The sequence below is a fragment of the Genypterus blacodes genome, unplaced genomic scaffold (genome assembly GCF_046128005.1).
Source record: "Genypterus blacodes isolate CSIRO-AG114 ecotype Tasmania unplaced genomic scaffold, CSIRO-AGI_Gbla_v1 ptg000039l_1, whole genome shotgun sequence".
Lineage (NCBI taxonomy): Eukaryota > Metazoa > Chordata > Actinopteri > Ophidiiformes > Ophidiidae > Genypterus > Genypterus blacodes.
Window position 1 is genome coordinate 9,853,562 of NW_027466852.1, and position 12,983 is coordinate 9,866,544.

The 12,983-nt window shown below is 41.2% G+C and overlaps 1 protein-coding gene across 3 annotated transcripts in view; it reads right to left on the reverse strand.

The window, feature by feature from the left end:
* The window catches only part of aftpha (aftiphilin a), a 33,466-nt gene that overhangs the window by 4,609 nt on the left and 15,874 nt on the right, over positions 1-12,983 (reverse strand). For 2 of the 3 annotated variants that reach the window (XM_076147704.1, XM_076147702.1), the window contains exons 5-8: positions 9,613-9,669; positions 9,220-9,342; positions 8,514-8,574; positions 2,267-2,350 (exon numbers count right to left, since the gene is read on the reverse strand). In XM_076147704.1, coding sequence (XP_076003819.1) covers positions 2,267-2,350; positions 8,514-8,574; positions 9,220-9,342; positions 9,613-9,669 — 325 coding nt within the window. The remainder of the gene's footprint in view (positions 1-2,266; positions 2,351-8,513; positions 8,575-9,219; positions 9,343-9,612; positions 9,670-12,983) is intronic. The other variant, XM_076147705.1, reaches the window with a different exon arrangement.

The window sequence follows — 12,983 nt, forward strand, 5'->3', positions numbered from 1 at the left end:
GTGTGGAAGAACCACAAACAGCCACAACAGCCTGGCATCTCCTCCTCATGCTGGTCACCAGCATGGTCTTGATTTTAAAAGGTTGGTGTTTTTATGTTTTAAAAGGTTGGTGGATTTAAAAGGTGTTAAGGTTTAAAAGGTTTAGAAGGTTTTAAGACCCACAGAACTGTGACCCACCCTCCCTCTATCCAGGCTCTCAGAGGGACCAGCTGGACGCCAGGTAAGGTTCATGGGTTCAGGTTTTAAGGTTGGTGGTGAATGAATAAATTGCCAATATGTCTCGTTTTTTCTTTGTTACTGATAGACTTCAATCATCCAATCCACCAAACAACACCAAACAATAGCAACAGCAGAATAAGCTGTTTGGCATTAGCAGAGATTTGGCAAATTTTTCATGAGCGCAACCCACACACTCAGCTGTGCTGCTCATCCCACAAATGCATGTTCCTTACAAATGGGGCACCATTTAAAAGGGAACTAAACAGGCTTTCCGACAGTATAAAATGTATTGCCAAGAAGCATTGTTACAACAGAGAAATAATCTACCAAACACAAATTTCCGAACTTTTTGTTCGATGTTTAGTATACATTTTCTAACGATTCTGTTTTACACCTTTAGTCTTACTTCAGTCCAACCCATTACCACACATTTTCCCCTTCATTTTAGAATTTAGGGCAAATAGACTTCGTTTACATAAAAGTAGGTAAGGTAAAGCATTTGGGCTACTTACGCCCCAAATACCTGCGTGTTCCATGGACCTGGCATCGCATGCTGCCCATATCTTATCCCATATTTCCCTGGTTTACTCGGGATGTACTGTTTGAAAGGACAGCAACCTTTGAAGGGGACCAGGCGCTCATCCACAGTCACATCAGTGCCTGGATCGTACATCAGCAACAGGAGAGACACCGACTTGTCCCATACATCTTGAATTGGAGAAAGTTTGTCTGCTGCACGCCGATCTTCTCTTGTGTCTTTATCATCAAATCGAATCACTCAAGATTTTATGAAACATCTCGAGTGTCGCGCTCGCACGGAAAACTGCCCTACTGGACTCTGCATGCCATAAACTAGCTGTAACTCCGTGAATCAACATACCCAGATATGACTGCAGGTCCATTCGATCCATCTTCCTCCACTTGTTACCATACACACGTCCCCCCTCCTTGTTTGTCATGTTCAGCACCACCTTTTCAATAGGCTTGGGTACAGGTCAAAAGTGGACTTTATATCAATGTGACTTTATGTCAGACCTTGCAGATGCGGTTGGACAGTGGTGGCTTGTCTCTCTCTCTGCTCTCTGCTGTCAACATGCGTCGTTCGTCACTGCGAGGGATGGAAGACCAGATCAATGTTCCATCCTTTGACTGGACATGTTCTTCTATCTCAGCTGGTTCATCTTCCTCTGATTCTTCATCATCAGTTCATTCTTCCTCTTCATCATGATATGTAGTCCTCTACTTTTGACACTTCTATTTAAGCTTCAGATTCTACCTCGTCAGTTGATTCTTCCTCTTCATAATATGTAGTCCTCAACTTCTGATACTTCTTCCATTTCAGCTTCAGATTCTACCTCATCTTCATGTTCATCATTTTCCTTCACTTCATACACTTATTCCATTTCTGCAGCGAGCGATGTGGGGGCTTTTTCAGAGGAAGAAGTAGTATGTGGTCTGTATGTTGGATCTATCACCTCATCATTATTTTCCTCCTCTTCTGAACCTGAATCCTGCTCTTTATGTTCAGCATTGTCCTCCTGGTCATTCTTTTCAACATGGTTAAAAATTAGCTCACGCGCCTCCTGTGCAGTATAGCCAACCTTGTGCTGCCCGTCTCTCTCAGACTAAAATGTGAAATGCCCCAACAACTATTGTTGTCATAACCATTGCTTGACCACACACAAACACCCAAGATCAAAGACGTGTTGGAGAGCAGTATGGTGTGACAATTTGTCCCATCGCACCACTTTGTGCTGCGGGGTCATTTTGACCCCAGAGGGAAGCGGAAGTTATCAAATTCTATTAAACACCCATATTCAATCAAATTACTTTTTTTTTACAATTTTCTTCTAATCATGAAGAAAACAGGCTCAAACAACCCCCATTATTTTCAGCGCATTTGATGAATAAATAAAATTTTAACGGCATATTTTGTCCTTGGGGTCAAATAGGGTTTAGTCTGAACATTCATTCAGTTAAAAAAGGCATTTAATTATTTTCCCTGACAAAACTGTGTTGTAGTAGAGGCCCATGAGCAGCTGCTGACCTGGGATGGAGGGGGAGCTGGTGGAGCCAGAGTCCTCCACAGGGCCAAAGAAATCCAGGTTTAACAGAGAGGAGCCTCCGCTTGCTGCAGTCAGCAGGCCAGGGTGGCGTCAAGGTTAACAGAGAGGGAGAGGGGAAACCAGAGACATGCAGCAGGGTCAGTGATCAGAGAGTAGATTCAACAATCTGAGAAACATTCAGACTTCTAGAGTTCAGTGACGAAGAGATGAGGGTTACAAGATCAGATAAGGTACTTTATTTATCATCATTTATTATTTATCAAGCATGAGCCAGTAATGAATATCTCCACACAAAGCAGCCATGTTTTCCTTTTCATCAGCCAAGCTGAAGGTGGTTTAGATTTCACAATCCACAAATCAGCCTACATGGTTTGACCATGGTTTGACCATCGAATCAGAGGTCAATGGATCAATGGTCATTATCAGAGAGGAGAGAGACAACTGGTCACTGTAGACAAAGTTAAATAAGCAGCCAGGACTTTGGAAGCCCAGGAAATAGGCTTCAGCACCCACCCTAACTCACTCTGATATTAAACTTTTTGTTTGCTCTAAAGAAAACACTTAAAACTAAAAGGGTACTTAGTCCCAGTCGTCTTTAACCTGAAGAAGAACACCTGGCGAGCAATAAGACTTAAGCAAGGTTGCTTATAAATTTTGAAAACTGCGCAGTCATAAATTTTAACCAGGGCTGATGCCAAAGGGCAGTGGTGCTCGTAAATGCTAGCTCGAACTTTCATATAAAGTCTATTGAATTGGCCTTTAAACTGTTGGAGCTCAAAAGCACTGGACGAGACTTTTCGAGTAAAACATATATAAATGCACCGTGTGGCTCACTATGACAAAAGGTGCACATTAACGCAAAGAAGACCCACATGAGGGTGGGCTACTTTGTTGATGAGTGACTTTAAAATACATTGCAGTTTCTCAATGAGCGGCCCATTTAATCAATCGCAGTATTGAGCACATAACTGTCAAATTCATCTGGAGGAGAGATTGTGGAGGAGAAGTAGGTTAATAAAATTAGTTAAAATTAAACAAAGAATTCAACAGAAATCAAACTATGTACAGAATTTAACTACATTAATTAAAGCATTTTAGATGTGTTGATTAGCTATATTTCTATATATTCAAAATTGTTTAAATGCACTATTTAGAATACATGAGCCTGGATGTGGTCTCCCGGCGTCCTAGGAACGAGGAAAGCCAGACCCAAACAGGACACTTTGTACACACTCATCACTCCGCAAAAAGACTTATCCCAAATTATATATCTTAAGTTACACAGTTCATAAATAATTACAAAAAAAAATTCAAAAATAACAAAAACCCTAACATTAAAATGTCGTACAAGCTGTTAATTGTTGTAATTGCTGTCCCTTTTATTCAAGTTGACAATAGCATTTTGTTGTACTCTGTGTGTGTGTTTGTGTGCAAGGGTGAGAGGCTGAGAATTGTAGACAATGTACAACTAGTAAAAACTACCATAAGTGTGGTCAGAATTGATGGTTCAATGTTACTTGTGGCGATATAATCGGTTAAAAGAAAAACTGCTGCAGTGCTGTTGTGTGCTACGGGAGCACTGCTGCTGTGTTGCAAAATGCTGAAACTAAACTGTTGTCATATTCTGTGCTGCGAATTTGAAGAGTGGGAAGGCATTTGCAAGGGGGGCCATTGAGGGGTGTGACCCTGTTCCTGCACAGTCAGGCCTGCTGATGACAGAGACGCATCCCCACAGAATCATCAGACTTGAGACTGTCACGTCAGACTGCAGCACAAATAGCGAAGCGCACCTCCCGTCAACAAAAGCTATGTGTTCAATCGCAGCGCAAATAGCGAAGTTTTGTGTTCAATAATTTAGTGTAGCCCCTGAAGGATGATGTCAAAGTGGCGATAGGAAAAAGGTTCCCCACCCCTGCTATAAACCATCAGCTTAAGGCAAGAAAAGACAACAAAAGAGAGAAAGAATAAGAGTCATATTGGTTGGAGCTTGATCATACAGGTAAACAAAACCAAGCACATACTTGGTATCAAGAGATAGAAACAAGGGCAGATAAAGGAAAGGGGTGAGGAGATAATGTGAAAGGTGAACAGCAGACAGTATATAAAGTGAAGTGAAGCTCATATAAATTATACTGAAGGACCACTGGAAGCAATTACCTTTTGTGGCTTATCCTCCTTGTGGAGGGTGTCAATGACTGTCTTCTGGACAACTGTCAAGTCATTAGTCTTTGACATGATTGTGTAGCCGACTGAACCAGACAGAGATGATTTAAAGGCTCAGGAAACCTTTGCAGGTGATTTCAATTAATTAGCTGATAAGAGTGTGACAACGTGAGTCTAAAATATTGAACTTTTTCACAATATTCAAATTTTCTGAGATACTCAATTTGGGGTTTTTATGACCTGTAAGCCACACTTATCAAAGTTATAATAAATGAAGGCTTGAAATATTTCACTTTTTGAATTGAATTACTGAAATAAATGAACTTTTCCAGGATATTGTAATTTATTGAGCTGTACCTGTATACAACATACATATACACATATACATACATACATGTATATAAAAAGATACATATTTTCATATACATATATACATACATACGTACATGACCTTTTGTGTTATATACATATATATAAATCAGACATATATACATATATATCTATATATATATATATATATCAGACATATATACATATATGTATAAAGATAAAAAATAAGAGTTGTGGAAACTATTGGAGACTTAAGACTGCCATGACATACAGTGGAGGAAATAAGTATTTGATCCCTTGCAGATTTTTTAAGTTTGCCCACTAACAAAGAAATGAACAGTCTATAATTTTAATGGTAGGCTTATTTTAACAGTGAGAGACAGAATATCAAAAACGAATCCAGAAAATATAATCATATAAAAATTATACATTGATTTGCATTTGAGTGAGGGAAATAAGTATTTGATCCCCTACCAACCAGCAAGAATTTTGGCTCCCACAGACCAGTTAGATTAGTCCTCTCGCTGTAAGAAAGTACTCAACTCGTTACCTGTATAAAAGACACCTGGCCACAGAATCAATCAATCAGATTCCAACCTCTACAAAAGGGGTAAAGAGACGTTTGATCCGGCCGGCTCGGCCAGCCAGACAGACAGATCGCAGCGCAAATTTCGAAGCGTGCACCGCCCGTCCACAAAAGTTCTGTGTTAAATCGCAGCGCAAATTTCCAAGCGCGCACCCCCCGTCAACAAAGGATTTGTTCGATAATTTAGTATGGCCCCTGAGGGCTGATGGCAACATCAGGGAGGCAGTAGCTCAGTGGGTAGAGCTTCCGCTTGGGAACCGGAGGGTTGCCGGATTGAGTCCCTGCCGAGGTGCCCCTGAGCAAGGCACCGAACCCTCAATTGCTCCCCCCTCTGCGAAGGGTGGTAATGTAATGTAAGTCGCTTTGCATAAAAGCGTCTGCCAAATGATCGTAATGTAATGTAATGTAACAAAATTAGTAATAGTAATCAAAATTGCCCGCGATAGGACAAAGGTTCCCCTTCCCTGCTCTACACCATGGGTAAGACCAAAGAGCTGTCTAAGGATGTCACGGACAACATTGTAGACCTGCACAATGCTGGAATGGGCTATAAGACCATCAGCAAGCAGCTTGGTGAGAAGGAGACACAACTGTTGGCTCGATTATTCAAAAATGGAAGACAAACAAAATGACCATCAATCACTTGATCTGGGGCTCGACGCAAGATCTCTCCTCGTGGGGTATCGATGATCATGAAAACGGTGAGGGATCAGCCCAGAACTACAAGGGAGGAACTTGTTTATGATCTCAAGGCAGCTGGGACCGCAGTCACCAGGAAAGCCATTGGTAACACAGTGTGCCGTAATGGATGAAAAGCAGCGCCCGCAAGGTCCCCCTGCTCAAGAAGGCACATGTAAAGGCCCGTCTGAAGTTTGCCAATGAACACCTGAATGATTCAGAGGAGGCTTGTGAGAAGGTGATGTGGTCAGATGAGACCAAAGTCAAGCTTTTTGGCATCAACTCCACTTGCCGTGTTTGGAGGAAGAGAAATGCCGAGTATAACCCCAAGAACATCATCCCCAACATCAAGCATGGAGGTGGAAACGTTATGCTTTGGGGGTGTTTCTCTGCTAAGGGGCAGGACGACTTCACCGCATCGAGGGGAGTATGGATGGGGCCATGTACAGTGATATCTTGGGCGACAACCTCAGCCAGGACACTGAAAATGGGTCGTGGATGGGTCTTCCAGCACGACAATGACAGAACATACGGCCAAGGCAATAAAGGAGTGGCTAAAGAAGAAGCACATTAAGTTCATGGAGTGGCAAAGCCAGTTTCCAAACCTTAATCCCATAGAAAATTTGTGGAGGGAGCTGAAGCCTCGAGTTGCCAAGCGACAGCCTCGAAACCTTAAGGATTTGGAGAGGATCAGCAAAGAGGAGTGGACCAAAATCCCTCCTGAGCTGTGCGCAAACCTAGTGACCAACTACAAGAACAGCTGACTTCTATGCTTACCAACAAGGGTACTAAGTACTAAGTCATGTTTTGCTAGGGGATCGAATACTTATTTCCCTCTCAATGCAAATCAATGTATAACTTTTATGCTATATGATTTTCTGGATTTGTTTTTTGATATTCTGTCTCTCACTGTTAACATAAACCTACCATTAAAATTATAGACGTACATTTCTTTGTTAGTGGGCAAACTGCAAGGGATAAAATACTTATTTCCTCCACTGTACTTTGGACTGTACTAATGTTCTTTGCGAGTGTACGTAAACTTTTGACCAGAACTGTATTGATAGATATATTTATACAGCTCTGGAGTGCTGTGTTCATAATAGTCATTATCAGAGAGCGAGAGAGAGCTGGTCACTGTAGACACAAGTTACATAAGCAACCAGGACTTTACAATAGCAGGAACTGCTGACAGGAAATGGGCTACCGCACCCACCCTCACATACTGATATTAAAATCTTCGTTTGCTTTAAAGGAACTCAGTATGTCTTCACCTTGTGATGCATCAGGCATGTATGAATGTATTAAAGAAGAAGTCTCTCAATTCTGTCGAGTCAATTGATAACTGGAAACCTTCAAGAAAATGCAGCCTGTCAGGTGAGAAGGTATACTTTAAGAATGTGTGCAATTATACAGATGGGAGGGTGTAGTATGTGTCTTTGTTGTTGCAGTCTCAACGCAATTAATCATACGGGGGAAGCGTCAAAAACCTCAAGTTTAGGAGGGGGAGGGGCTGTAACACTAATTTAGCAATTTCCCATCCCTTAATCCCAGCATTTAGCCCTCTTTGTCTTTTTTATTTTATTTATCCAAATTATGTCATTCCCCCGCTTTCCGTTTTTTGGTGTTTGGTCATGGACAGGTTGACACATGCACTGTACTGCACTGAAACCCTTCAGGTGCACTGAGTTAATGTGTGGGCAAATTAACTTCAACACAAATGTTCAAGATGTACAGACAAACAAATTAATCCCCAATGGTCAAAAGGCTTGCACATTTAGTTACAAACTTTAATGTAAACGGTGTCACAGCTCTTTTCAGATTATATTGTCGTGCCCGACTGATGTGTCAGATGAAACAGAGCACAACCTTACTATATGATGATCGCTGCCGGATTTCTTACAAATCCCAGAAAACCTCTCTCCAGAGATCCGGACATCCTGGATATTAAATGTTGTCAAACTGTTCTAAATGGAAGCCCTACATGATTCTGAATGACATCAAAACTTACTGGCTTACTTACTTCATGTCGCTCAATACCTCTGACTTGCATGTGAAAGACTTCTATTCAGATTTAGGCAATAATTCAAATTATAGAATTAGATTTTTGACTCAATGGTTTTAGGCCCAAATATTAAGCTTGAGGTGGATTTTTCAGGGGTATGTGGGATGCATAAGGACACATTCATGAAATTTTGAAATGTCTAGTTTGGATTATTCCTCTAAAGTGCAAGATATCTACTGCATGCAGCAACCTGACATCTAAAGTGGGAACTAGTAGCACTTGCAGTGCTTTATTACCGTTAACATGTCACTGGCTGATAAAATGGTAGAGTTGGTTTGCAAATTTACTGCAGTGTTAGAGAGTTACCAAAAGCTGGGAAAATGAGGTGGAGATGGCAGGAGAGTGGGCCCCACACTGCGCAAAACACACAAGTGGAGGAGAGGAATGAATGAATTGGGTCACCTACCATCAAGAGGGTTGGTAAGGCCACTGCTGCTCCAGTCAAACTGGACAGGTGGGAGCACATCCTGCATGAATAGCGAGGAACACAGAGAGGAAAGATAGCGATTAAGTCGGTGATTGAGTCCTGTCTCCCCCTGCTGTCTGTATTCTATAGTGTTGATTCAACTGATCTAAAATTGATGATCACAATTTTGTTGGGCAAAATGTGCAGTATGGAGAACATGATAAATAATTCTCTCAAAAATGTTTATTGCAATTCATCTTAAATTAAAGCTTTTTCTTAAATTAAAGCTGTAGGTAATAAACCTGGAAATAAAAAAATCTAATCTGTATGAAATAAGTGTCTTCTTACAATGAAAATGAAGCTAAATAAAACTAAAGGTCCACAGGTAGCCAGTTTAGTGAAAACCATTATCAGACATGTACCTGGTCAGCAAGTGAACCGCCAGTGGAAAATGTTTGATCTGATTTACAAGATCAATCATTTTAAAATTACATGGTTTCATCTAAAAGAAATGTCTCCTATAGCGTAACAGCGCCTTACAGTTGCCAATTAATAAACAATGACTTAATTTATCTCTATGGGAAAATTAAAAGGAGAGTGTGGGTCGTCACTTAGTGAGGAAAAGTGAGGCAATTTAATTTAATTTAATATTGAGTTATATTTTGACTATGGCAAGTGGACACTGTGTGATATGCAGGAGTCCCACCTGGACTGGGTCTGAGGGACAAGAGCTTCCTTCCAGAGCCACTGAAGACACCTGTGCTATAGAAGCAATCATCTCTGCTGCAGAGACGGGCTTCACAGGCTCTTTGGTTGGTTCCAGCATCCCCTTCAACCAAGAATGAAAGATAGATGGTTTGAGATTTGCATGACAGACATCTGGACCACTCCTCCAATCACCTACACTTTTCATTTCATCATCATTGTTATTTTGTTTTATTTGAACAGACAATCAAATCATGAATGATGTCGAGGTTGTTGTCTAACTGAGTAGTCACCGATTGTGAAAAGCGTCCAACAGGAGTTATTCAGCTGTACAGCATTAAAAGGGATCATAGGACAGTATTGAGAAGGTGCAATCCAGTGACAAATGACTCACCAAGCTGGCGGCATACATGGGCACGATGACCGGCTGTTTTTTCTGTCCAGTAAACAGCTGTGGAGACGAAAGCAGCAGGTGAGAAAAAAATCAAGCTTATAGAGCCTTCTGTTGGAAAGTCAGTGTAACAAACACTACTTGAAGTAATACTGGTTTGTATACAAAATATTTGTCACATTATCGTGATGATTTTGCTGGAGATTATTATAACAATGAGCTTTGTGTTTATACAATTGAATTTATCTAACCAATTTGCAAGTGATGTCTTAACTACTCTGCATTCTGTGAGGCAAAGTGTACAATTGAGAGGACATTCTTGTAAAATATTGTCTCTTCCTACTCCTCTCTTCCTGTGGTTCTCAACACTTGTTTATACTTGTAATGATTTGCTACCAATTTAGAAAACACTTTCAAATTGCAAGCACATCTCCTCAAGGTACCGTCTGAAACAAACACCTGTTCCCTTCCTCATTTTTGGTCTCTTCCTTTTCAGTATGGTATCACAAAGGCATAAGATGTTTCCTTGATTTTTTATTTGGATGGTAGTTTTAACTGCTTTCCTGGGCTCTCAACACAACACAGATTGCCTGCAAAACAATTATTTAAGTACCTCCAAATCAGACACTTTTCCTCGAACAATTCTCAAAACTTCCCTCCCCTTCTTCCTCAATGTGGGAGGACCTGCTTACGTTCTGGACACCACTAAGAGAGACCATTTCTGAGATTTATCATCGCATGCTGGACCTAGGGCAGTGATTCCCGACCCCCACTAGGGGTCGCTAGAGCTCCATAGGGGGTTGCAAAGACCTCTTGATTTTAGGGGTGTAAGAATTTCTATTCAAATATTTATATAAAAAATACATGTCTCAGCATTAAATTATGTGAAGAGTACAACATTTGAGATGGTTTTGTGAGTGTCTAGGCTTGTGGTGGGCAAACTTTGGGTTTTTTATTTAATTTCTGTATTGCCAACATGCAAACGTGTTCAACGTGCTCTTAGTATTAGAGAGGGATACGGAGACGTTGTTAATGTCAAGAGAATGGCAAGTTCTTCCCCTATTTATACACCTATGCCCGGGGTTGGGAGCGCACCCAAAACAACAACAAGAGACTCACTGACTTTCCCTCTCACAACTTCCCCATCTCTGTCTCTCCCTGGCCAATTATCTGGGGTGTGACCTCCCCCCGGCTGTGCTAGTGATGGGGATTCCGTCATTTTTTAGTGAGCTAGTGGCTCAGCTCACCAGGAAGAGCCGTCTCTTTCGGCTCCCAAATGGCTCTTTATTTTACCATTTCTGCGTCATATAATTCAGCCAAATTTAGTGCTGATTTGACCAAATGTGTGCACACATATTACTGAAATTATTCAATGTAAATATACTAAACCTTATCATTTCCAGAATACCTAAATTGTATTAATTATCTATTTTTATTTGATTATGTCAGCTGCATTGTCCCTAACAGCAAACCGCTTTGTTTTCAGCTTGCCACTCTTGGCAGTTCCACTCCCAAGTTCGGAAGTGTGTCTGTCACTAAACTCAAAACAGTCCAGAAGACAGGACACTATTTTAGAATTTTCGACAAAGTAGGGGTGGGCTATACTCCAGACTCCGGTAAATACAGGGCCAGTATTGCCAATACCGATAGCCTTGTAATTGCGCAAATTGAGCAAAGCGAGTGCGAGGATCTTGTGGAATAATTTTAGTCAGAAGACATTCCTATCATTTTGCCGCGTATTAAGTTGCAGAAAAATATAACAACGGCTCGCGGACGGGAGCCAGCTTGCAGGGTTCACCTTAAAGTGTCGGCTCTTTGAGCCAGTTTGTTCGCAAATGACACATAACTAACACTGCGTGTGTACATCTGGGATGCTACAGTGCAATTTGTATCGATTAATAGCAAGGAGGCTCTCACATTGTTGTACATTTCTGGCACAAATTGGTTTAAGCAGGCCGGTATTTGTGGCCCACGAGTCGTAGTTTGCCCACCCCTGGTCTAGGCCCATCTTCATTTATATAGAAAAATATTTAAAAAAATAATATTTTTTTCAATTTTGCGAGGATATGGGCACAAGTATCTCGTCCTGTGCCCCTCGCACACTCATCCAGTTTAAGGTTATACACAGGATCCACTCCTCCAAAGTGAGACCATCTGAAAAGTACCCAGAGGTAGAAGACAAATGCGATAGATGTTTCAATGTTTTTACACTGCAATCTAAGACACCTTTATCTTCTGCCCCAGGTTATGCAGTTACTGGTTTTGTTAATTAAACAAAATGTCTGCCATATTTAGAATGCAGTTTCAACGTTCCCCTCATATCGCCATATTCGGAACTCCATGACTGATGTCATCTAAATCCTGCGGCAGAAGAAATAATCACACACATGCTTGCCAAACTGCATCTGCTATTGCAGTGGAAATCCCTTAATCCTACCTGTCTCACAATAGCTGAAGGACATCATGTCTTTTCTTGAACTCAAGACAATCAAATGCACAATGAGGGGACACACTGATAATTCCCATCACAAATGGTAACCATTTCTATCCTACTCCACAGATCTACAGGCTGTGCCAGCCTAACTGGTGTGTTGCTGTGCATTGTTTTTTTGTTGTCAAACTCTCAGCAGAGAGGAGCTCCTAAACATCAGGGGAACTACCCCGGCAGATCTGTTTTCCACTTTTCTCGTTGCTTCTGTAGATTTACTGAACATTCTGATCAAGGGGTCGCTGGCCGTTGTACACGGAGTGAAACGGAGGAGGAGAGGTAAGCGAGCCAGCACGCTTGTTTGTCTCCGACGGCGCGGATTACGCAGACCGCTTCCGGGGATATGTCTCTCTAATGTGCGTTCACTGTGCAATAAACTTGACAAACTCCATTCACTGGTGTAGTCGGGGGGCCAAAACTGATATTAAATCTTTGTCGGACACTTTTTGGTACAAGCATACAACCTATCCTGAATTAATACAAAACCCCTTAACATGTGTTCTAACCAGGTTGTCAGCTTAGAAAATGTTTTTTGTCTTAAAAGTGGTAAAATCAGATATTTTTCCCAAAGTGCTTCCTCTTTCTTTCATGTTACCTCCTGTAATTTGGGGCAAGTGTGCAATATAATCCAATTTATGTGCAAGTACCTTTAAAAAATAATTATCATTAAATACCACAAGAGTATCACACCACAAGGGGCACTGTTGTGTCAGCACACCTGTGATTTGGCATGAGGCAACAGATCCAGTAGAGAACATGATGATCACAGCAGGTGTCAACAGTCTGAACAAAACTTTATAAACGGATTAACTTGGTCTATTTGTTTCCAAAAACATTTACCTCAAGATTCTACCATCAAATGTTGCCAGAAACAGGTAGGCTAAAC